The sequence below is a fragment of the Poeciliopsis prolifica genome, unplaced genomic scaffold (genome assembly GCF_027474105.1).
Source record: "Poeciliopsis prolifica strain line A6 unplaced genomic scaffold, Auburn_PproV2 SCAFFOLD052, whole genome shotgun sequence".
In the NCBI taxonomy this organism is placed as follows: domain Eukaryota; kingdom Metazoa; phylum Chordata; class Actinopteri; order Cyprinodontiformes; family Poeciliidae; genus Poeciliopsis; species Poeciliopsis prolifica.
In genome coordinates this window covers 599,829-619,494 of record NW_026562427.1, presented here as the reverse complement: position 1 = coordinate 619,494, position 19,666 = coordinate 599,829, and the positions used below count along the sequence as shown (strand labels likewise).

General features: G+C 39.6%; 2 protein-coding genes across 2 annotated transcripts; one reads left to right on the top strand and one right to left on the bottom strand.

Annotated features, from left to right (window-relative positions):
• The first annotated feature begins 13,851 nt into the window (after positions 1 to 13,851).
• On the top strand, positions 13,852 to 15,357 carry LOC129378522 (interleukin-6-like). Its single transcript, XM_055058821.1, has 5 exons — positions 13,852 to 13,867; positions 13,977 to 14,191; positions 14,298 to 14,378; positions 14,459 to 14,602; positions 15,142 to 15,357. The coding sequence occupies exons 1-5, from the start codon at positions 13,852 to 13,854 to the stop codon at positions 15,355 to 15,357; spliced, it is 672 nt and encodes a 223-aa protein (XP_054914796.1).
• An 848-nt stretch (positions 15,358 to 16,205) lies between these two features.
• tomm7 (translocase of outer mitochondrial membrane 7 homolog (yeast)) lies at positions 16,206 to 19,202 on the bottom strand. The gene is made up of 3 exons (XM_055058830.1): positions 19,035 to 19,202; positions 17,778 to 17,826; positions 16,206 to 16,515 (listed from the first exon to the last, which is right to left on the bottom strand). The coding sequence occupies exons 1-3, from the start codon at positions 19,135 to 19,137 to the stop codon at positions 16,500 to 16,502; spliced, it is 168 nt and encodes a 55-aa protein (XP_054914805.1). The 5' UTR covers positions 19,138 to 19,202; the 3' UTR covers positions 16,206 to 16,499.
• Positions 19,203 to 19,666: the final 464 nt, after the last annotated feature.

The following is a 19,666-nucleotide window of genomic DNA, read 5'->3' as shown; positions in this document are numbered from 1 at the left end:
GCCTTAGTGGTAAATTAAGTCTAGAACCACCCTTCAAAGAAAAAAGTAAAGACCATTGTGTATATATATCTACACATATAAATAAACACTCAACAAAAATATAAACGCAACACTTTTGTTCTTGCTCCCATCTTTCATGAGATGGACTCAAAGTTCTAAAATTCATTCCAGATAAATCTGTCTAAATGTTTGATAGTGAGCTTTGCTGATTCGTCCCACCTCACAGGTGCTGATCTGACATCATGTTTAGTGGACAGGTGCACCTTATACTGGCCACAATAAAAGGCCACTCTGACATGCACAGGTTTGTCACACAGCAAAATGCAGATTCCTCAAGCATTGAGGGAGCGTGCAATTGGCATGCCGACAGCAGGAATGTCAACCAGATCTGTTGCTCGTGCACTGAATGTTCATTTATCCACCATAAGCCATCTCCAAAGGAGTTTCAGAGAATATGGCAGTACATCCAACAGGCCTCACAACCGCAGACCACGTGTAACCACACCAGCCCGGGACCTCCACAACCTGCAGGTTCACCTCCAATATTGTCTGAGACCAGCCACTCAGACAGCTGCTGAAACCAAAGAATTTCTGTACAAACTGTCAGAAACCGTCTCAGGGAAGCTCAACAGAAAATTACTGAAGGCATGAGAAGTAAACTGACAACCATTATCTGAGACAAGGTACATCGGATTACCCTCCCTACTGAAAACAGTAGCTAAAAAGCGATTGACGACATCTGTAGTGACAGTAGAAGTGAATGCAACTTCAGGCCATTTGCTGTAGTAATCTGTAAGTACAATAGCATAACGGCAGTCCCATGTAGCATTCTCAAATGGACCTGTAATGTCTTAATGTCTATTGCAACTTGGTACTAGGACAGGTAAGTGGAGCAGGAGAAGTTATTTATCACTGTACTGGCAGTTAACACAGGAAGCAATGACAGAATGTACAAATTTGTCCAATTGCGGCCACCAGAAAAGTTCACGCAGTCTCTGCTTGGTACGAACAATGCCTTGATGTCCTTCATGTGCTAAATCAGCAACTCTGGCACGCAATGAAGCAGGAACAACTAGTCATGGTTCAATATAAGTGAACCATGAACTGACAATTCATGTCGTATCTGAAAGTATGGAGCAAGATTCTCTGGAAGACCTTTTTTGCATTTGGGCCAACCTTTTTCAATCTGGTTGCGCAGTAGTGACAGTTCTGGGCATGTTTCACTGGCAGAAGTGAACTCTGGAAGAGAAATGGCAGACAGTGACTCTTTAAAAATGGCAGCAATCATGTCAGGTTCCTCTGTTGCCTCATTTTCAGCAGTTACTGGTAGTCTGGACAGGCAGTCAGCAGTGATGTTTTGGTGTCCTGGGCGGTAAGTGACATCATATGTGAAGCAGAGCAGTCGAGCGGACCATCTGGCAATCCTTAGTCCAGCACGGCCAGAACCTTTAGAGGTGAGTAAAGTCGTAAGTGCTTGGTGGTCTGTACGAAGAGCAAAACGACGACCCCAGAGGTAGGTTCTCCACCTTTCAACAGCCCACACACAGGCAAGAGCTTCACGTTCGACTGTGGAGTACTTGCGCTCAGCCGAAGAAAGAGTTCTGGATGCAAAAGCGACAACTCTTTCACTTTGATCCGAATGCAATTGAGTTAACACCGCGCCCAGTCCATAATCTGAAGCATCAGTAGTAACATATGTCGGTAGCTCAGGGTCATATAGAGCTAAGGCAGGACTGTTCACTATCAGTTCTTTAAGTGAAGTGAAGCTAGACTGTGCTTCTGTTGTCCACTTGAAGTTTAAATCAGTTGAATCTCGGAGCACTGCACGTAGTGGCTCAATGACAGTAGCAAAATCTGGAATGAACTTACTGTACCATGAAGCAAGACCAAGGAAAGATCTTAGAGAAGATGTGTCGTGTGGAGCTGGAACATGAATCACAGCAGTGACTCTATCCTGATCCGGTTGAAGACCTTCTTTTGAAATGGTGTGACCCAGGTAGTTTAGTGAAGGTTGATTGAACTTGCATTTTTGCATGTTTAATTCGAGTCTGGCATCAGTCAAAGCTTGAAGCACTCTCCGTAGATTGTCATCATGTTCTCTTTGCATAGAGCCATAGCAGATGATGTCATCCAAGTATGCTTGTACACCTGGTAAACCTTTTAGGATGATTGACATCATTTTTTGAAACGCTGATGGGGCAGAAGCTAAGCCAAATGGAACTCTGCAGAAACGAAAAAAGTCCATCATGAGTAATAAAGGCTGTAATATCACGACTTTCAGGATGCAGGGGCATTGGTGGTAGGCAGAGGCTAAATCAATCGCGGAAAAAAACAGTAGCCCCACGTAGGTTTGAGAACAGTTCATCCATGTGTGGTAATGGATGGCAATCAGCGACAATGACTTTATTTGGCTCCCTTAAATCAACACACATGCGTGGCTTTCCACCATCTCTTCTTTGTGTCACGACTATGGGAGAAACCCAAGGAGAAGCATCAATCCGTTCAATGATGCCCTTATCCTGGAGATCTTTGAGCTCCTCTGAAACAGCTTGTCTCACTGAAAATGGAAGTCTCCTGAGTTTTTGACGCACTGGAACAACATTTGGTAGGATATGTACTTTGTGTATGAAGTTTTTAGCATAGCCAACTTCCTGAATTGACACTTCTGGAGCATGTTCTGATACAGTCTCTGGTACAGCAGTTTGAACTGTAGACATAGGAGAAGTACTAGTAGTAACAACTTTTCGTCCTTCGAGTTTCATTTGTAATGCCTGAAACAAATCTAAGCCAAGAAGAGCAGCACCTGACTCAACAACAACAAGAGTACCTGCAGTGGAATGACTATCATGAGAAATTGTAGCTTGTAAGCACCCTTTTACAGAAATTTTCTCCTTTGCATAGGTAACAAGAGAAAATGTAGGTTCAGATAGCACACATTCTGAAAGGTGGGTGTGGTAAATGTTCTCAGGTATGATGGACACCGATGAGCCTGTATCCACAATCAGCTCAACATCTTTGCATCGTCCATTAATAGTCACTTGAACTGTGCAGAGGATCTTGTCCTGCAATGTATTGTTCATGTAAAGAACCGTTGGCTCATTAATGACGACTTCACCTACCTCCTTTTGAGTCGAACGGCACACTCGTGAAAAATGTCGGACTTTACCACACTTGTTGCATGTCATTTTAGCAGCAGGGCATGTAGGTTTGTTAGCAAGGTGGTTGAAAGATCCACAGCGGAAGCAGGAACGGTTACCAGCAGCTCTAGCTGAGGCAGGAGCAGGATCCGGCGGCTTCTTCTTCGTGTCCCAGCGGCGGCTTGGCTTTAGTTGCTTTTGCACGGCCCTCACTGGAGCGGAAGCGCTAGCAGCAGTAGCATCAGAAAGGACGTTAGCATCTCTTAATCCAGTTTCAATTTGCAACGCCACTGTAGTAGCTTTAGCAAGCGTTAAGTCCGGTTCGAGTAATAATCTGTCTCTTATGCGAGCATTAGCAACACGCTCGATCAGTTGATCACGTAGCATTTGTTCCTCCATGTTCCCAAAATCACATGTAGCAGCCAACTCCCGTAATGAAGCTAAGAATTGGTTTACCGTCTCATCCGGTATTTGCGCTCGTTGTCGAAACTTGTGACGTTCAGCAATGACATTCACCTTCGGCACAAAATGTTCTTTTAGGGCAGCAATAGCGGTAGCAAATGTGTCTCCGGTATTCGGCAGGGTGTAGAAAAGCCTTTGTCCCTCTGTACCCAGAGCATGGAGCAGAACCGCGCGCTTTCTAGCATCAGGCCAGTCATCCCCCGATGCAGCTATCACCAACATGTAGTTGTCGAACATTTTTAGCCATGTTGAAAATGGTATCGCAGGTTCCCCTGGGCATGGCAGGAATGGAGCAGGTAAAGGCACAGAAATAGACATCCTCGTCGCCAATGTTGTGGTGTTGCTATGCTCAAATAGTAGAAGTAAGCAGCATGAGACGTAGTTAAGCTTCAGTTCGCTCTTTACTCTTCTTCTTCCCCTTCTCATACAGCATATCTTAGTCACATACTTATTAAGAGCTCCCCCTTCTGTCATTCCCATGCAATAGCAGAACATAACACGCTGCATGAGGCAAATGGTGGTCACACCAGCTACTGACTGGTTCTGAGTCTCCAGACCCCCAATAAAGCAAAAACAAAAATGCAAATTTCAGAGTGGTCTTTTATTGTGGGCAGAACAGGGTACACTTGTGCACTAATCACAGGTGTAGATCAGCATCTTGATGTGGCACATCTGTGACGTGGGATGGATTATCTCAGCAAAGCAGAAGTGCTCACTATCAAACATGTAGACTGATTTGTGGACAATATTTGAAAGAAATGGTAATATTGTTATCTGGAATCATTTTCTTGATCTTTGAGTCAATCATGAAAAATGGGAGCAAAACCAAGTGTTCCATTTATATTTTTGTTGAGTATATATATATATATATATATATATATATATATATATATATATATATATATATATATATATATATATATATATATAATATATATATATATATATATATATATATAGTACATATAGTGCCCATCTCTAGGCAATCGTGACGTTCAGCATCAGTCCGTAGTGTTCAGGGGTCCTGAACGCCACAACAGTATAACTGACCTTAATATTTACTGTGTTTTGTTTTGGCCATTATTGTTAAACTTAATGTTGATGTGTTTATTACAGGCGTGTATACGGGACAGTTATGTATCGGTTCAACACGGGATGCATATTTAACGGCCAAATATGGGACGACTCCCTATTTTACGGGATGGGCGGCGATCCTATTCAGGGTTGCTGAGATACAGTTTTAAGGGCGCTGGAGCGGAAAACCACAATCACATAGAAATCTACTGTTAATCTCTTCATGTTAAATAAATAAAAAGTATGACTTATTATCTAAAGCAAATTGGTGTCAAAGTCAGATGAATCAAATCAAAGTGAACAATTTACACAAACCCATGTTATATTATCTGTGGTTTGCATTAATTATAAACATTGTTTAGATCAAGATGAATGCCATGTTGGCATTCTGGTTTTGGATTTTACACTCTGAATTGGAAGCAAATAGTTTTGACTAACATATTTTATATGACCAGTCCTCAAATTTTCAGTATAGTTGAAATCAGGGCTTTAGAAGGGGATTCAAAAGCTTTATGCTGACATATTTTAGCTATTTCATACCCTTTTGATGCATGTCTGGTTCCGATAAAACCACTGGTTTCCAAATTTCAACCATCTCTCTGATGACTTAAGTTCAAGTTGCAGAATCAGGACGTGAGCCTCCTCAAAAATTCAATGATGCTATCACCGCCGTGCTTCAGAGTGAGTACAATGTTCCTGGGTTTGACTCCTCCAAACACAGTTGCTGTCACTATGCGTAAATGCCTTGACCTTTCTTTCATCTGACCGTAAAACCTTTCTGCAGAAAACATTTGTCAGACGCAGTTTTCAGTGGATCTCGTGTCATTTTGGATCAAATAAAGCATTAGATTTTTAAGATGGGGAATCCATCAACAAGGCCATATTAGTTGCTCCCAAATAAATTGCATAGAAAAGACTTTTCATGAAGATGCATTTAAGAAAAATGCTAGGGGTTTTCAAAAGCTGACCAGTAAACTGCTCAGCTTTGCATATTAAGCAAAGCCTGCATAATATGATCATCTCCAAATGGACAAAATTACTACGGGAGGAGGAGTTTGCATGTGTAAAATCCTTTTTGGGGGAAAAGGGGTATTCCCTCTTATTTAGCTTGTTTGTGCAACGCGGGGAGAGTCCTAAACCTACGTCTAGACCAACAAAAATGTTTTTAAAACCTCAGAACCTCTGAACTAGGTTTTTCTCATTTGCATCACTAATTTAACGACCCTGACACTAAGTCTAAACCTTCATCCTCCAGCTTTATAAAAAAAAGCATCTCACTCTGTCTCATTAAGCTCCTTTTCAAATCAGCTACGATTTGAAAAGAGGAAGTGAGAGGTTTTCTACAGTGATTTTTTTCTACTTTTACTTATGGAAAAAAAACCAAAAACATAATTTTTCTCCCACCAAGTTGAAGGAGACGCATGCTAATGAGAAGCCAGTTTTCAAAGGAATATGGAACAAAACTTCAAGAGTTTCTGTATAAACCCAAAGAGAGTTGCAAATTCCTCTGAAGACCAGAATCAACCTAAAAGTGAAAGAAGGAAGTGAGGAAAGCACTGCCTAACGTAGCAAAATTGCTGAAGATGCAAAAGAAGAGCAGGGAACTTTCTTTTTGTGTTGTGTGTGTGTGTGTGTGTGTGTGTGTGTGTGTGTGTGTGTGTGTGTGTGTGTGTGTGTGTGTGTGTGTGTGTGTGTGTGTGTGTGTGTGCTCTGTCTGGACGATGATGAAATATGGTGCTGGGGGTTGTCCCTGGGGAGCACCCTGAAACCAGCCCACGGCACAAGCACACACGAGTCGCACATGCACACGCAGCAAATTCAAATACACACGACAAGAGGGGGGAATAAAATAGCATTGTTTGCATGCAGTGCAGGGCTATATGGTGCATGATGGTTATGAGATGAGGCAGTGAGAGAAGAATGAGATTATAGGGGAGGGGTTGGGAAGACAGGATTGGATGGGAAAAGAAAGCAAAAGAGAGACAATAAACTATTTGCCGTGTGGGGACAGCCTTTCATCTACTGTCACCACATGCACAAATATGCAGTACACACTCTGCTCTCGGTTTTTTTTTTCTGCCTGCCCTGCATTTAAAGGCAGCAGACCAGCACACACTGGTCAGACGTCCCTTTTTATCTTTCACTCTCACTCACATTCTGGGCTCTCTTCAAACAAACGCAGTCTTGATTAAATATTGAAGAGAGCCCACAGCGAACCGAGCACAGATACAATTCCTCTCGTCACTTATGGAACAGTGGGGGTAAAAAAAAAAAAAAAAAAGATGGACGAGAAGAACACATTGACCCGAGAAAAAAGGCACAAGCAGTAGCGGTGGGTGAAGAGGATGGGAGAGGAGGAGAAATGACGAGATGGGAGACGGGCTGAGGAACTGCACGACAATGACCGACGGGGAGAGAAGAAGACGAGGCAGAATCAGGAAAAAAGAGGAACGAGATGAGCAGCTGTCATGTTGGGGTGAAACGCGAGGCCAAGTCCCGCACACAGACTGATTTGGATCCTTGTCAAACTCTCTCACAAATCTTATCCCAGATAATAAAAAGAACCTCCATTCGAAAACAGTTGTTTTTATTTATTTATTTATTTTTTTTATCCAACACAGCTGTTTGGAATTGGTACTTCTAAATACAGTAGCAATTCTTACTTCACGCTATTTTAAAACTCAGCAGGCAATATGCTGCTTTTTAAAGTGCAAGCTGTGCACATAAAATGCCTAGTAAAAGTGATTATTCCTCTTAAACATTTTTTGTGCTTCGTGTTACAGACACAAACTCCAATGGCTAAAAACAAAAGTCACGGTTTTCAAAAGTTTTACAAACAAAAAACTGACAAGCGTGGCATGCAATTATATTTAATCCCCTTTACTTTGATACTTCTAGATAAAATATAGTGTAGCCAATTTCTTTCAGAAGTAAAACAATTGCTTTCAGATGTAATAACTGAGTCTACCCGTAATATAATATAGATAGTTAGATTGGACTCAGTAGATTAATATCACTTTTTTTAGATGCTTCTAAGTGCCACCTTCAGGTCAATGACATAATCAACCTATGTAGTTTATAAGAAACTAAATAGTTCAATGAGTTTAACACTGATGAGCAAACGGTTTCATGAAAGCTGAGTTTCTCAACGAATTACGAACCCATTCAAATGCAAATCACCGACATTGCAGCGACATGTTCCACCAGCTACCTCTGATCGTTGTGAAACTTATAAATCATTGGAGTGTGTGCAAGAAGACATTTGCATATTTTGCCTGAGGACATCACCTCGCAGACAGGAAGCAGAGTCCCTCTTGTCAGAATTTGAGCACTATTGCCACCTAGCTGCAACTTCCGAGAACTGCAGACTGAGCACCCAACGATCAAAACCTCTTTTCCAGTTTAATAAGTCATAGATAGCATTGTTTTATACTAGACATCACAGCCTTGGTGATTTGGTGCATAAAAGAGCTCTTGGTACAGGTGGGTAAATGACAGAAGTCCCTGCATGTGATGCAGATGTAAACACGCATAGTTTTTGCCGTTATCTTTTCTATGCTTGCTGTTTATGGAAACATAGAAACAGCTTAATTACATTTGTAGAAGAAGACATTTACATAAACTGATCATTCTTTACTCTGTTGTGCAATGTGTGATGTAACAAGATGCTAAACTTCCCTAAGTTTCATTTATGCAAAACTTGGTAAAAGAGGATTTTACCAATTTAGTTCCTAGATTTGGTTTTCCAGGGTAGCCCTCAGGGCTTTTAAGGACAAGTTCATAAGTCATAAAGCTGTAACTTTTCTCTGTGTGGTGGTGATTTCTACTGGGAGTGAAAAAATAATTTCCCCTTAAAAAATAAGCACTTTTTTTTTGTTAGAATCTTTCTACTTGTGCCAAATAACTGTCCAAATTCTCTCAAAGTTAAAATGTCAAAATGTATTTAAAACATAGAACCATGATGTCACAATTGGTGAAATTTAGGACACGCTAAGCTAAGTTCTTCCTCAAATATGCAGCTTCTTGAAATAAAATGTATGAAGGGAAGTGACTGTCAGGGATTGCCGATGAAAACGTGACGTGTGAGCTGAAAGGCACAGCTCAGCATTATTATTTCACATTTTAAAGTAGGCCTTTTTTGGAGGCTTAAACGTACCAAAAACCTCAACATATTTAGCCCACATGTCACAGCTGGACAAAATATAAATATATTAAGGGTTGAAAAAAATATATATTCAAAAGATTTCTATCTGCAGAGTCCCCCCAAAACTGCAGCTCATTAGTACAGTTTTACCACAGGCGTTAAAAATTGGTATACATTTTTGATGTTTGCATGATGAAAAGAAACATAGCATTTCAGAGGGTTTCCTTTAGTCTGGGGTGTTGAATTCATTTTCATTTTGGGGAATATTAAGATCACGAATGTCCTCAAAGGCCGATTCTGTCAGAAAATATTGATAAAACTCCCCACTAAACTGTTACAATGAGGATAAATGGCTATATCTGTAAATGATAAGCACTTCTTATTGTTAAATAGAACTATCTTTTTACATTAATGCAATAATTACATTGACGCAGTAAATTCATAAAAAAGCTGAATTTTTTCCACTTTGTCATCAGTTGAATGTTCTTCAAATGTAAGTGTGAGAGTACGCAGTACACACTCAGTGACTAAAAAGCCTCTCTGCAGAGTCAAACATGATGTTTATTGCATGTGGCGTGTGAGTCCGTTGGATTGCACAAAAATGTTTTCTTTCCTTTTAAGATTTTCTGTCTATTAATCCAAACACAACATTGTGAAAGCACTTGCAAAAGTACAAAGAACAATTGCAATGAAGCTTTTACATGCCCAGTGGGCTTAAAGTGACTAAGTTTATTCTTATTTTATACAATTTACAAAAAAGAATACACCTACAACTAATCTTATTCTCCCTTCTCGAATTTGGTATGATTCGAACAAATTCAGTAGAAGGACGACTGAAGGAAGAAAAGTGACAGGACAAGGGGAACCTCACTGACTCGTTTGCAGATGATGGACTGGCTCTAATGCGCTGAAGGACGTTCCCTTGATAAAGATTATCTTTAACATCCTCAGTGAGGCCGGTCTGATCCAGGTGCAACAATGCACTGACACAGAATTTACAAGATTTTAAGTCACCCGAGTTGTGGCGCTACCTCTGTTGTAGGGAGGGGTTGTTTGCTTGTGTCATCAATCTCTTGGTCTCTGCCTTAGTTGAGGGAAATTAAAAAAGAGAATAGGGGAAATCGAGCAACCTATTGAAAGCCTTGCATAGTTCACATTTAGCTGAACGTAGAGCTCAGATAGGCAGTACAAATTTATAGAACTATGCATGTCACCTCGCTTGTATCTCTTTAGACGTAGACGTCAGAAAACCTTATTTGAGTGAGTGCTAATTTATGGTAGCTGGTTTATGGCCTGCATGTCCATAACACAAGACATGGCAGTGTGAATGTAGCCACAAGGTTAATGCTAAGGCTGGAGAAATCTGCAGATAATATGCAAAGATGAATGGTGTTACTCATCATTTTTGGGAGAATACTCTTTAACCCATTTAGATACGACCCGTATGCCCCTCATGATGAATGTATCTGGGAGTATGTTACTACATAAACATTACCAGACAACAATAATAACTGCATGTGCACGTATGAATCTACCACTGGAAAATTGTCTGCAAGGGAAGCATTCTTATATCTTGAATATTTTGAATGCAGCACTCGAGGACAGCAAAGAGGAAGCAAGAGTTATGGGAAAGGTATGTCATGGGAATGACAGTTTATCTCACTCAATAATTTATTTTGTGATAAGAGGCAGCAACATGCAGGTAATATCATTACACACCCATGTATTAAATGCCTGGGAAGAGTAATTCCTGCAAGTTGCTCTCCTAACTCTGTCCTCTGGAAGTGGCTGTAAAACCTTCGGCCTTCATGTTCGAAAACGTCACTGCTGCGGTTCATGAATAAAAAAACAACAGGTTAGTGTTATATTGTTATATAACATGTAGAAATGGAGGTAATGTGTGTCTTTGCTTGATTACGTTGTCAGTTTTGCCTCAATTTAAAACATTTGCTTCTTCGTGTTTGCTGTAGCTCTGCTGTGTGATGTGTTTGTGATCTGCTTTTAGTTTCTTAAATTCATCTTGGGTTCAGTCCAGTTGGCTTATCTGTTATTATTCTTGCTTTACTTTATAAGTTTATAGGAACAAATCACGAGTATTAATAAATACCATAGATTTTAACACTTGTTGTCTAAGGTTATTTCCAATACCTGTCCTTTGATGAGCTTTTGATCACATAAAACCTAATGCTAAAATGTGAATGCATTGGCGTTTTAATAAACAAGGTCATTCTGTATTTGTTGGTTCTTGGTTTTAACCAGAACTCATACAAAGAATCAAAAGTCATTCCAATTAGACTCATTCAATAATTTCCCTACACGGTTAAAAAAGAGCAATATTCAGCTAAAATGCTTTTGTGCTCACCACAGCATCAAACAAACCGTGAAGAAATGGGAAGTTCCTGTCGATTATTTTTAGCTGCACAGAATATTCAGATTCTCTCGCTTGTTTTCCATCAGAATACGGAGCTGCCTTTACATTTTCCCAAGGTCTGTTGAAAACTTGTATCCATGTTCCCAAATGCATTTTGAAAACTGTTCAAAGACGACCTCTAATATTTCTCTGGTACCTAAAGCAAAACCTACAATGCAAGTAAGTAATGATTCAGAAATGTGTGAGACGAAACACAGTTACGTAACTCTGGTCTAAGAGTTAAAGTGTTAAACTAATGTACATTTAGTTCACAACAGACATCTCTATATGATAGAGCCTGTATGATCACTGAAACCCAAACGCAGGATTCACAATGAAGCAACTGCCTCTGTTTCACCAAACCTTTAGTTTATTCCAGAAAATAAAAGATCAGACAAGCAGAAACTTGTATTATGTTTATTTTGCCAAAATTCAGTTAACCCAACAAACCCGATGGTGGTTTGAGGACGAGAATGTTGAAGATCGGCACTTCCCAGTGATTGCCCCGTTGCCCCATAACCACCAACTTATTCTGAAGTTTCAAACATCACAGCAAAAAATACCACAATACTTCCCTGTTCTTGGACCCCCTACAGAGAGAAAGTTCTCTGAAAAGTCTCACCAGTGGGGAAAGAGAAATAAATATATAAGAGAATTTAGAGATCCAGAATTAAAACTGTTGCAAGTGTATCTTGTGTTGTGTGCAGAAAGTAAATGACATTACACAATCTGGGAGAGAAATGACGTGTGCTCAGCGATGACAGATAAAGGTCCCAAGAAAAATGACGGGACAGAAATCAGGGACGCAGCAAAGAAGCCCACAGTAACTTTGGGGGAGCTGCGAAGACCCGCAGCTCAGCTGGGAGAGTCAAGAAAACTACGAGTTGTGCAATCCAAAACTGGGGAATTTATGGAAGAGCTGCAGGATTTTTTTTTTTTTTAATGGTCGTGTAGGAGGCTGTTCAGATGTAACCAAAAATGAATCTTTTGGCCTACATGCAAGAGATAATTTGTGAAAGAAAACACGGCATCCCCACAGGAAACACTGCGGTGACATCAACATGTAGTAGGGGATGTTTCCCTCAGAAGCCACAGTGATGCCGGTTTTAAATGTGCAAAACTGGAAGAAACGCACCAGAGAAGAGCTGCAACTGAAAGTAGAAGGGAAAGCCGTCGACCCACAGAAATCAATATGTGTTCATGTCAAGTTTTTGGATTTTTTTTGTCTTTGTTTTTGTTAAAAATTGCAAATGAATAAACATTTGTTTCTTTACATTTCTATAATTACCATACTATTTTTATTATACGTACCTTGTGTTTCGCAATCACATAAAGTTTCATTATAAATGTTGAGGTTTTTGTGTTTATTACCAGCCACATTGTTTCAGAAGAAATCACCTTTTTAAAGGTTGTTACCTGATTAATACTGACATTTTTTTTAAAACTACCAACTGTTCTCTGAAAGCCTTTCCGTCAGACTACCTAAATAAATTTGTGTTTAGAACTTGTTCATATTCTACAATAATTAAAAGAGAACTTTTTCAAACATGCCTATGTGGGAAGGAAGTGGGAAGGAAGTGGTTTTTAAATAAACTATATAGAAACTCATAAAAATCCTTTTATTGCACAGAGTTGAAAATGTATATCTTAGTTTCTGACCACAGCGATGAATAAGATCTGGATTGTGTCATTTGAGTTCCCTCACGTCAAAACCTCAGATGTATTTAAATTCATTATGTTAATTTTGTTGAGTCCAAAATGTTTCCTTTTTTCTCTTCTTCTTCTTTTTTTTTTTTTAACTCTGTGGGTTTAATAATGTCCAGAACCCCTTGGGACATAATTTAACTTCACGCTTTTTATTCAGGAAGCATTTATTTAATCTTTAATTCTGCATCGTGTTCATGTTTATCTGTGTTACAGAGGGAAAACATGAAGTTTCTTCTTAAAGTGCAGTGAAACAGCAAAGCAACATTGATGAAATAATAATAATGATTCAGACAAGATTCTTAAAATAAAGTCACACTCTTCAGAAATCAAAATGCATAAACAAAATGGAAAGTAACAACATAAACCCAGGCAGAGACTACGAAAACTAACTTCTGTTTTGCTTGAAACCACAACTTGTTTCAATGTTGTTTCAAACCCGCTTGAAACAACTCTTATATGCAGCATTATGTTTGCAAAACACATATTCATAAAAAAAAAAAAATAATTATTTAGCCCTGTAAGCTTTTCTAAAGTTTGACCCAGTGTTTTCCAACAATTAGATAAATAATAATTCTTACTATTTTTAATAATCAAAACATTTCAATCAGATGTATCTATTTTTGTTTAGTGTTTCCTCTTGATGGGTCAAGCAACAATTGCAAAAACAAAAAACAAAACAAATAGTAAAAATGTAGCGTCTCTGGGTTTCCACCTCATACTCACTTTGAGGACAGTCCTCATTAAAAAAATCTCATGAATAGCCACAATCATGCAAACTTGTCGTATGGAGGCAGTCCTGTTGGAAAATCCCTCGCTTCTGCAGGATATAAAATGAGGGCCCGTCTCCAGGACGGGGCATCTCATTCAGGGTCCGACAGCAACGAGGAAACCCACTCAGAACTTCCCGGCAGCCCGTCATGAACTCTAAAATCAGTAAGTCATTTGCAGCCGGAACTGCTGCGAGCGGCTTCCTGCGTGTGGGCCTCTTCTCTTCCTCTTTTCGTTCCTTCATTCATTCATGCTTTAACTGTCTGGCTCTCAGATCTACGACTGCTCGCCGCCCTGATGCTGGCAGCGGCCCTGCCTCTCTGCGTCCTGGGAGCTCCTCTGGGAGACGCCGTCACCGACCTCCCTCCAGAAGAGAGCTCAGGTGAGGGAGAGAAGGAGGTCCAGACGAAGCCGTCCCCGACTGATCCTTTCAACATCACGGAGACCTTGGCGCAGATTCTTAAAGTCACCAAAGGCCATAAAGAAGAGGTGAGATCTCTCTTTCTTAAGTTACTTGAATTTATTGAGCTCATTTTAAAACATCTAATTCCTTCTTATTTTATGACCGTTGCGTGTCATGTGTTGCTTTTGTCAGTTCAAGAATGAATTCCGTGGAAACGTTGATTACAACTCATTGAACAGGACCTTAATCCCGGTTAAATTCCCAAAGTCCAAGGTGAGTGGGATCCCCTTCTCTTTTTGCTCTGCTGCTCCTCATGAAGTGGACGTCTGACGGCGCTTCCTCTGACTTCCCAGGAGGCTCGCCTCCAGCAGCTGGCTCAGGATCTGACGACGTACTCGGTTCTCCTGAAACACGTCGACAAGGAGTACCCCGGCAAATCCATCGTGACTGAACTGAAAGCGGCCCTTCCTCGGCTGATCACAAAGATCAAGCGAGCGGTGAGTCCTCAGCTGACAGTCCAGAGCTCAGTCAATTCTACGAGGGCCTTGAAATAAAGCAACAGAATCACCAGAAATAAGTCACGACTAAAAGGGCTTACACACGACCTGCTGTAAGGTGGTCATGTGGAGTTGCAATGAGTGGAAATGAGGAAAATCCAAATATGAAAAGCACCTACAAAGTAAATCATATTATATTGGGCTCTAAAGTTCTAAATGTGAAATGTTACATTTTGTTTTGCTGGTTCAAAGCAAATACACTTGCATTGACCTGACATTTGTTCGACTATGTTTGTTTGTGTCAGGTGCTGCTAGGAGTGCAGCTGCCTGCCACTATAGTGTCAGTGAAAGTGTTGATTTATTACAGCAATTTAGTTCAAAAAGTAAAGCTCCTGCTGCACAGGATTCGCTGGTTGTTCATAAAAGGTTACAGCCACGCGTATTCATGGAAAGTGGAAGGACAGAGACATGTTTTCTTCTGTATTACGCCGGCGCACTTGTCGGTCCTACTCTAACCTGCTGGCATTTCTGTCCCACAGATGAGAACTGCTGACCATGTTGTGGCTCTGACCAGCAGCCAGGAGCTGCAGCTGCTTAAGGAGCTCGAAAGCCTCGATTCGTACCACAGGAAGATGATGGCGCACGGCGTCCTCAGCTCACTCCACGATTTCCTGGTCGAGTGGAAAAGGGAGCTGACTAAAAGGCGGGTGCGAAAAACGCAGATTAGTGATCGCCACGAGACGGAAGCAGACTAGTGTCTTTTAGGAGGGAGCAGCTCAGAAATCCCTGCTTTTCTCAGGAGTGTGAGCAATCTGCTGATCAAACAATGCAGCCCTCACAGGCTATAAAGTCAAACATTTATTCAGAGAATATTTAACATATTTATATTAAGTTAAACGCTGTATTTATTGGGGAAGCCATAATTACTGAATACATTTCGTATTTTATTGTGACTTCTTGTTAAATTCCTTTAATTTTAGTTGAGGGCAAATTTTTATACGAAGAGAATTTCTTTGCAAGAAATACTATTTAAATTCATGTTGGATTTTTTAAATATATATATAATAAAGAATATTAATACATAAGAATCATGTTTCTTCATATTATTTTATTTCACATATTATATGAGACTGTCCTAAATTTGCCAATCATGCTCACTCAGCAAAAGCAGAGCAACCTGAAAAATGAGAAAATTAAACGTACAGACACAAATATGTACCAGCACCCACACTCACATTTGGATGAGGTTGCAGATAAATCAAACTTTTTGCAGCCATTAACAAGCTTTCTGGATAATTCTGGGCTGATATTTTATCAAAACTTCTGTTTATTTGGGCCGAAAAGTATGTTAAATGTGCCTTACTTTGGATGGCGTTTGTGCAGCTTTTTAAATTTGAGACATTTAGCCAGAATATTAGTGCAGTGCGTGCATATTTTGAGATTGTGTGTAACATGTTGGTCTTGCGTGAGTCGGAGGAACTAATTCTTGATTTTAAAATTTGAGTCGCACTCAGACCAAAAAAATTTAAATCGTACTTGTCTTATTGTCTTACATGCGACAACTAGTAGTTGATTTCTTGATTTAAACACCACATGGATCACACTCCTTTTACATTTTATTGTCTTTTAAATTACTAATAAAAAAAAGGAAACCGGGGTCCTTCTGTACATCCAAATCAAAACATAAAACACAAAGACAATCTAATTTACAGACATAGGAGTCCAGAGACGTATGACTCTGTGCGATATATTTATGCACTTTGGACATTTTCCCCCACAGCTGTCAGACATTTGGGTTTACAGAGAGAAAGGAGAGTGATGAAGTCTGTTTCTTGGTCTTTTAAAAACGTGTCACAGTCTCGATGAGAGGAGAGGTTTGGCCGAGTGAAGGTGTTCCTCAACCCCAGAGCAAACTAGAAAAAAAAATTCAGAAAAATAAATGTTAGAAAAAACTCTAATATTTGGTTTTCCCCCCAAAAAATTCAGGTTAGAAACCTGGGTTTCTGGCCCACAGCTTCACAGATCCTCCACCGTGCTTTTAACGGTGGTCATGAGGTTCTTTTTTAAAATATTCATCATTTGTTGTACAAGAGACCCACTTGGCAATGTTTGCAGCTAGAAAATATTTCTGGAGGAACCAAATAATAATTATCCCTTTCAACCAAATCAAATTTAAGAATTTAAGTCTCAGCTGAGATAATTTACCCAAAAGAAAAGTTGTAGTTAGCTTTAAGGATAAAGAATTAGCTTAATCTAGCTCATTTTCCTAAGCCAGGTCATCATTTCGTCAGCAAAAACATTTTATTAGGATGGAGAAATCCACATTTGTCCAGTTTGCTTCCACAAAAATAAAGGCAGAAATAAACACTATAGTTTAAACTCGGGGTTTAATGCACCAGTTGCTGCGTAGAAAAAGTCAACCAGTGTGAAATCACACTTCATGGAAATACAACTGGTATCGATGACTCAGTCCGCAATACGGTTTTCTAATAGAAATGAGTTTCCATTGAAATGAGTAACTTTTGGGCAAATCAGACCAGTGAACTCTGTGTGACTTAGTTTGAGGATCTTGTTTTTGTGGTTTCAACATATGAGTGGAGCAGATGCCAGAATTTAAAACTGGGTTAAGTGCATGAAAACCAGTTCTTATTTACTCTGCGTTATCAAATTAGAAGACAAATCGATGATTTGGATAGAAAGACATTTTTTTTCTTCCATTGTTTAAAACAGGGATAATTGTTTTGGAATATTTACTTGCATAAAAAAAAAAACATTAAGTTTTAAAGCGCTACAAACTTTTGAGAAGCCATGAATGTAAGGTCAAGAACGTGACCATAAAAAGGCAAGAAGTTATAATTAATATGAATTGAAGTTACATGAAACATTTCATTTTGATCAAGGTTACATGTGAATTCACAAAACTGACCCTTGCACAAGTGGAAGTTCCACAATGTCCAAAAGTCAAAATATACCCCGCAAAATGTTTTTCGGAGAAAGTGAAGCCCGTCGGATCACATTCTGTTCCTTTTTTAATCAGGCATCTTCTTTCGCGCCCCCGACCCAAAAAAATCTTGCAACAGTTACATCTTCTCAGAATCCAGATGGTTTCATTTCAGTAAAAAAAAAAGGTTTGATGCCTTATTAAGTATTAATCCTTAATAAAAGATAATCTTACCTCAACAGTGTAGGTTCAGGCATGCCTGGATCTGCTCCTCGTTTGAAACCTGCCACACAGAAGATTTTAAGACACTTACTTCAATGTTGTAATAACATGAAAGTCTGAAGATTAATCAGAGGGAATTCTATATTTCTAAAATGCAAATACAATCAGCAGAGGTTACTACATACAACACTCGCCATGTTGTATGGAGGGTTAAACAGAGGTATGTACTGATGTTAAATTTCCATAAGTATGCATTATTTGTTAACTTGAGTCATTTTGGCTTTTTGTGGGATTGAAAACACTGGGTTTCTAAATCACTGAAATGATTTAAGCCATTGAATTATAGTTCTGCATGAATTTTCACACCTCTCTTTTTCCATATTTTATTCAAACTTTAAACTTCATTGTATTTTATTGTGTAAACAACCAGTAAAAAAAAAAAAGAAGCAGAATCTCAAGGACAGCAGACAAGGCTGAGAATGCTTCGTTTCAAATAAAGATCTGAAAAGTGTGGCATGAGTTAACATTTTCCAGAGCCAACACCAAACATCCAAACACTCATTCACAATATATGCACTTGCTTCACTTCTCATACACTTAAATATAAAACCATAATTTGCTTCCACTTTACAAGTGTGCATCACTCTGTGTTGGCCTATCACAGAAAAACCCAACAAAATACAGAACCACGTCACAAGTATGTTTGTGATCATTTTAAGTGAGGGGATGAAGGGGGGGGCTAAACCAGAGAAGAGACCTGTGTGATTTTAAAAAAAGAGAGAGTGTGACATCAGCACTGGTGATTCCGATATGCTGAAGTCAGAGAAGATCCTGACACAGATGGCTAGAGAGTGTGTGGTCATCCAAGCAAAAGATTCAAGTTCCCCATTAGTAGTCTCCACAGCACATCTATGCAGAGTTCTCAAGTTTCCCCATCATTGCTGCTGATCTAAAAATCAGGTAGTATTTTTTTTTACCCCCTTCCCTTAGGCCCCATTAGGAACTACGGTGTTGAACCCCGGGGGGTTGATGTTACGCTTCTCGGGTCATGAAAAAAGGTGGTTTGTTCATAAAACTGCGTCGGTCACCATACTGGAAAGTCACAACAAAACTTTAAATACGTCACATTAAAGAAACAAAAAGAAGAAAGAAACAGGGAAATCAACAGTATCTCTCGGTGAAAAGCTAGCATGCGTGGCTAATTAGCCGACATTAGCCATGCATGTCTCGTTTTTCCCCTCCTCCGCCTTCATTTGTTTTAATACTAACCGAGGTAAAGCACGGTCGGAATGAAGCCCCATCGGATGACGAACTGGCTGCACTGGAACAGCTGCTGCAGCCGCTGTTTGGTCTCCTTGCTCAGTTTAGCCATGTGTTTGTCCCGAGAGCGAAGATCCCGACGCTTCTACCAAGGACAGGAAAAAGGAAGAAACGTAGAGGAAAAAGGAACTAGCCGACGGTCTCCAACTTCCAGCTGCTGCCACCTTGTGGATTAATGCGGTACTGCAAGTCCTGTTAAAACAAACAGCACATATCCGAGGTCAGCATTTGCCCATGACTGATAAATTTGCCAAACGTAAACAGTGTTGGAACATCATTTGCAGTTTGTGATAGTATTGGCTTCTTATTTATTCAAACACCTTTTTTTTCGTCGCAGACTTGCTTTTTACCCACTTTTTGTTTAGCAAGAGTACTAAACAGGGCTTTTGTAAATTTGATCTGTTAATATTTGCACATTAAATGTTTGACACAAACAATCATATTTTTATGTTTACTAATAAGCACTTTTTTTAATTCAATGTATGACAACCAGATAAGTAGTGCATTCATTGTAGAAAAAGATATTCACCAGTAATTGTGGGTTGTTTCATTAGACAATTGTTTTGACATCTATTTCAATC

Coding starts and splice junctions, on each gene's coding strand:
- tomm7 (XM_055058830.1), bottom strand. CDS start 19,137: ATGGCTAAACTGAGCAAGGAGACCAAACAGCGGCTGCAGCAGCTGTTC. Junction 17,827..19,034: donor TCCGACCGTGCTTTACCTCG/GTTAGTATTAAA, acceptor TCTGTGTGGCAG/GTTTCAAACGAGGAGCAGAT.
- LOC129378522 (XM_055058821.1), top strand. Junction 14,379..14,458: donor TTAAATTCCCAAAGTCCAAG/GTGAGTGGGATC, acceptor CTGACTTCCCAG/GAGGCTCGCCTCCAGCAGCT. Junction 14,603..15,141: donor TCACAAAGATCAAGCGAGCG/GTGAGTCCTCAG, acceptor TCTGTCCCACAG/ATGAGAACTGCTGACCATGT.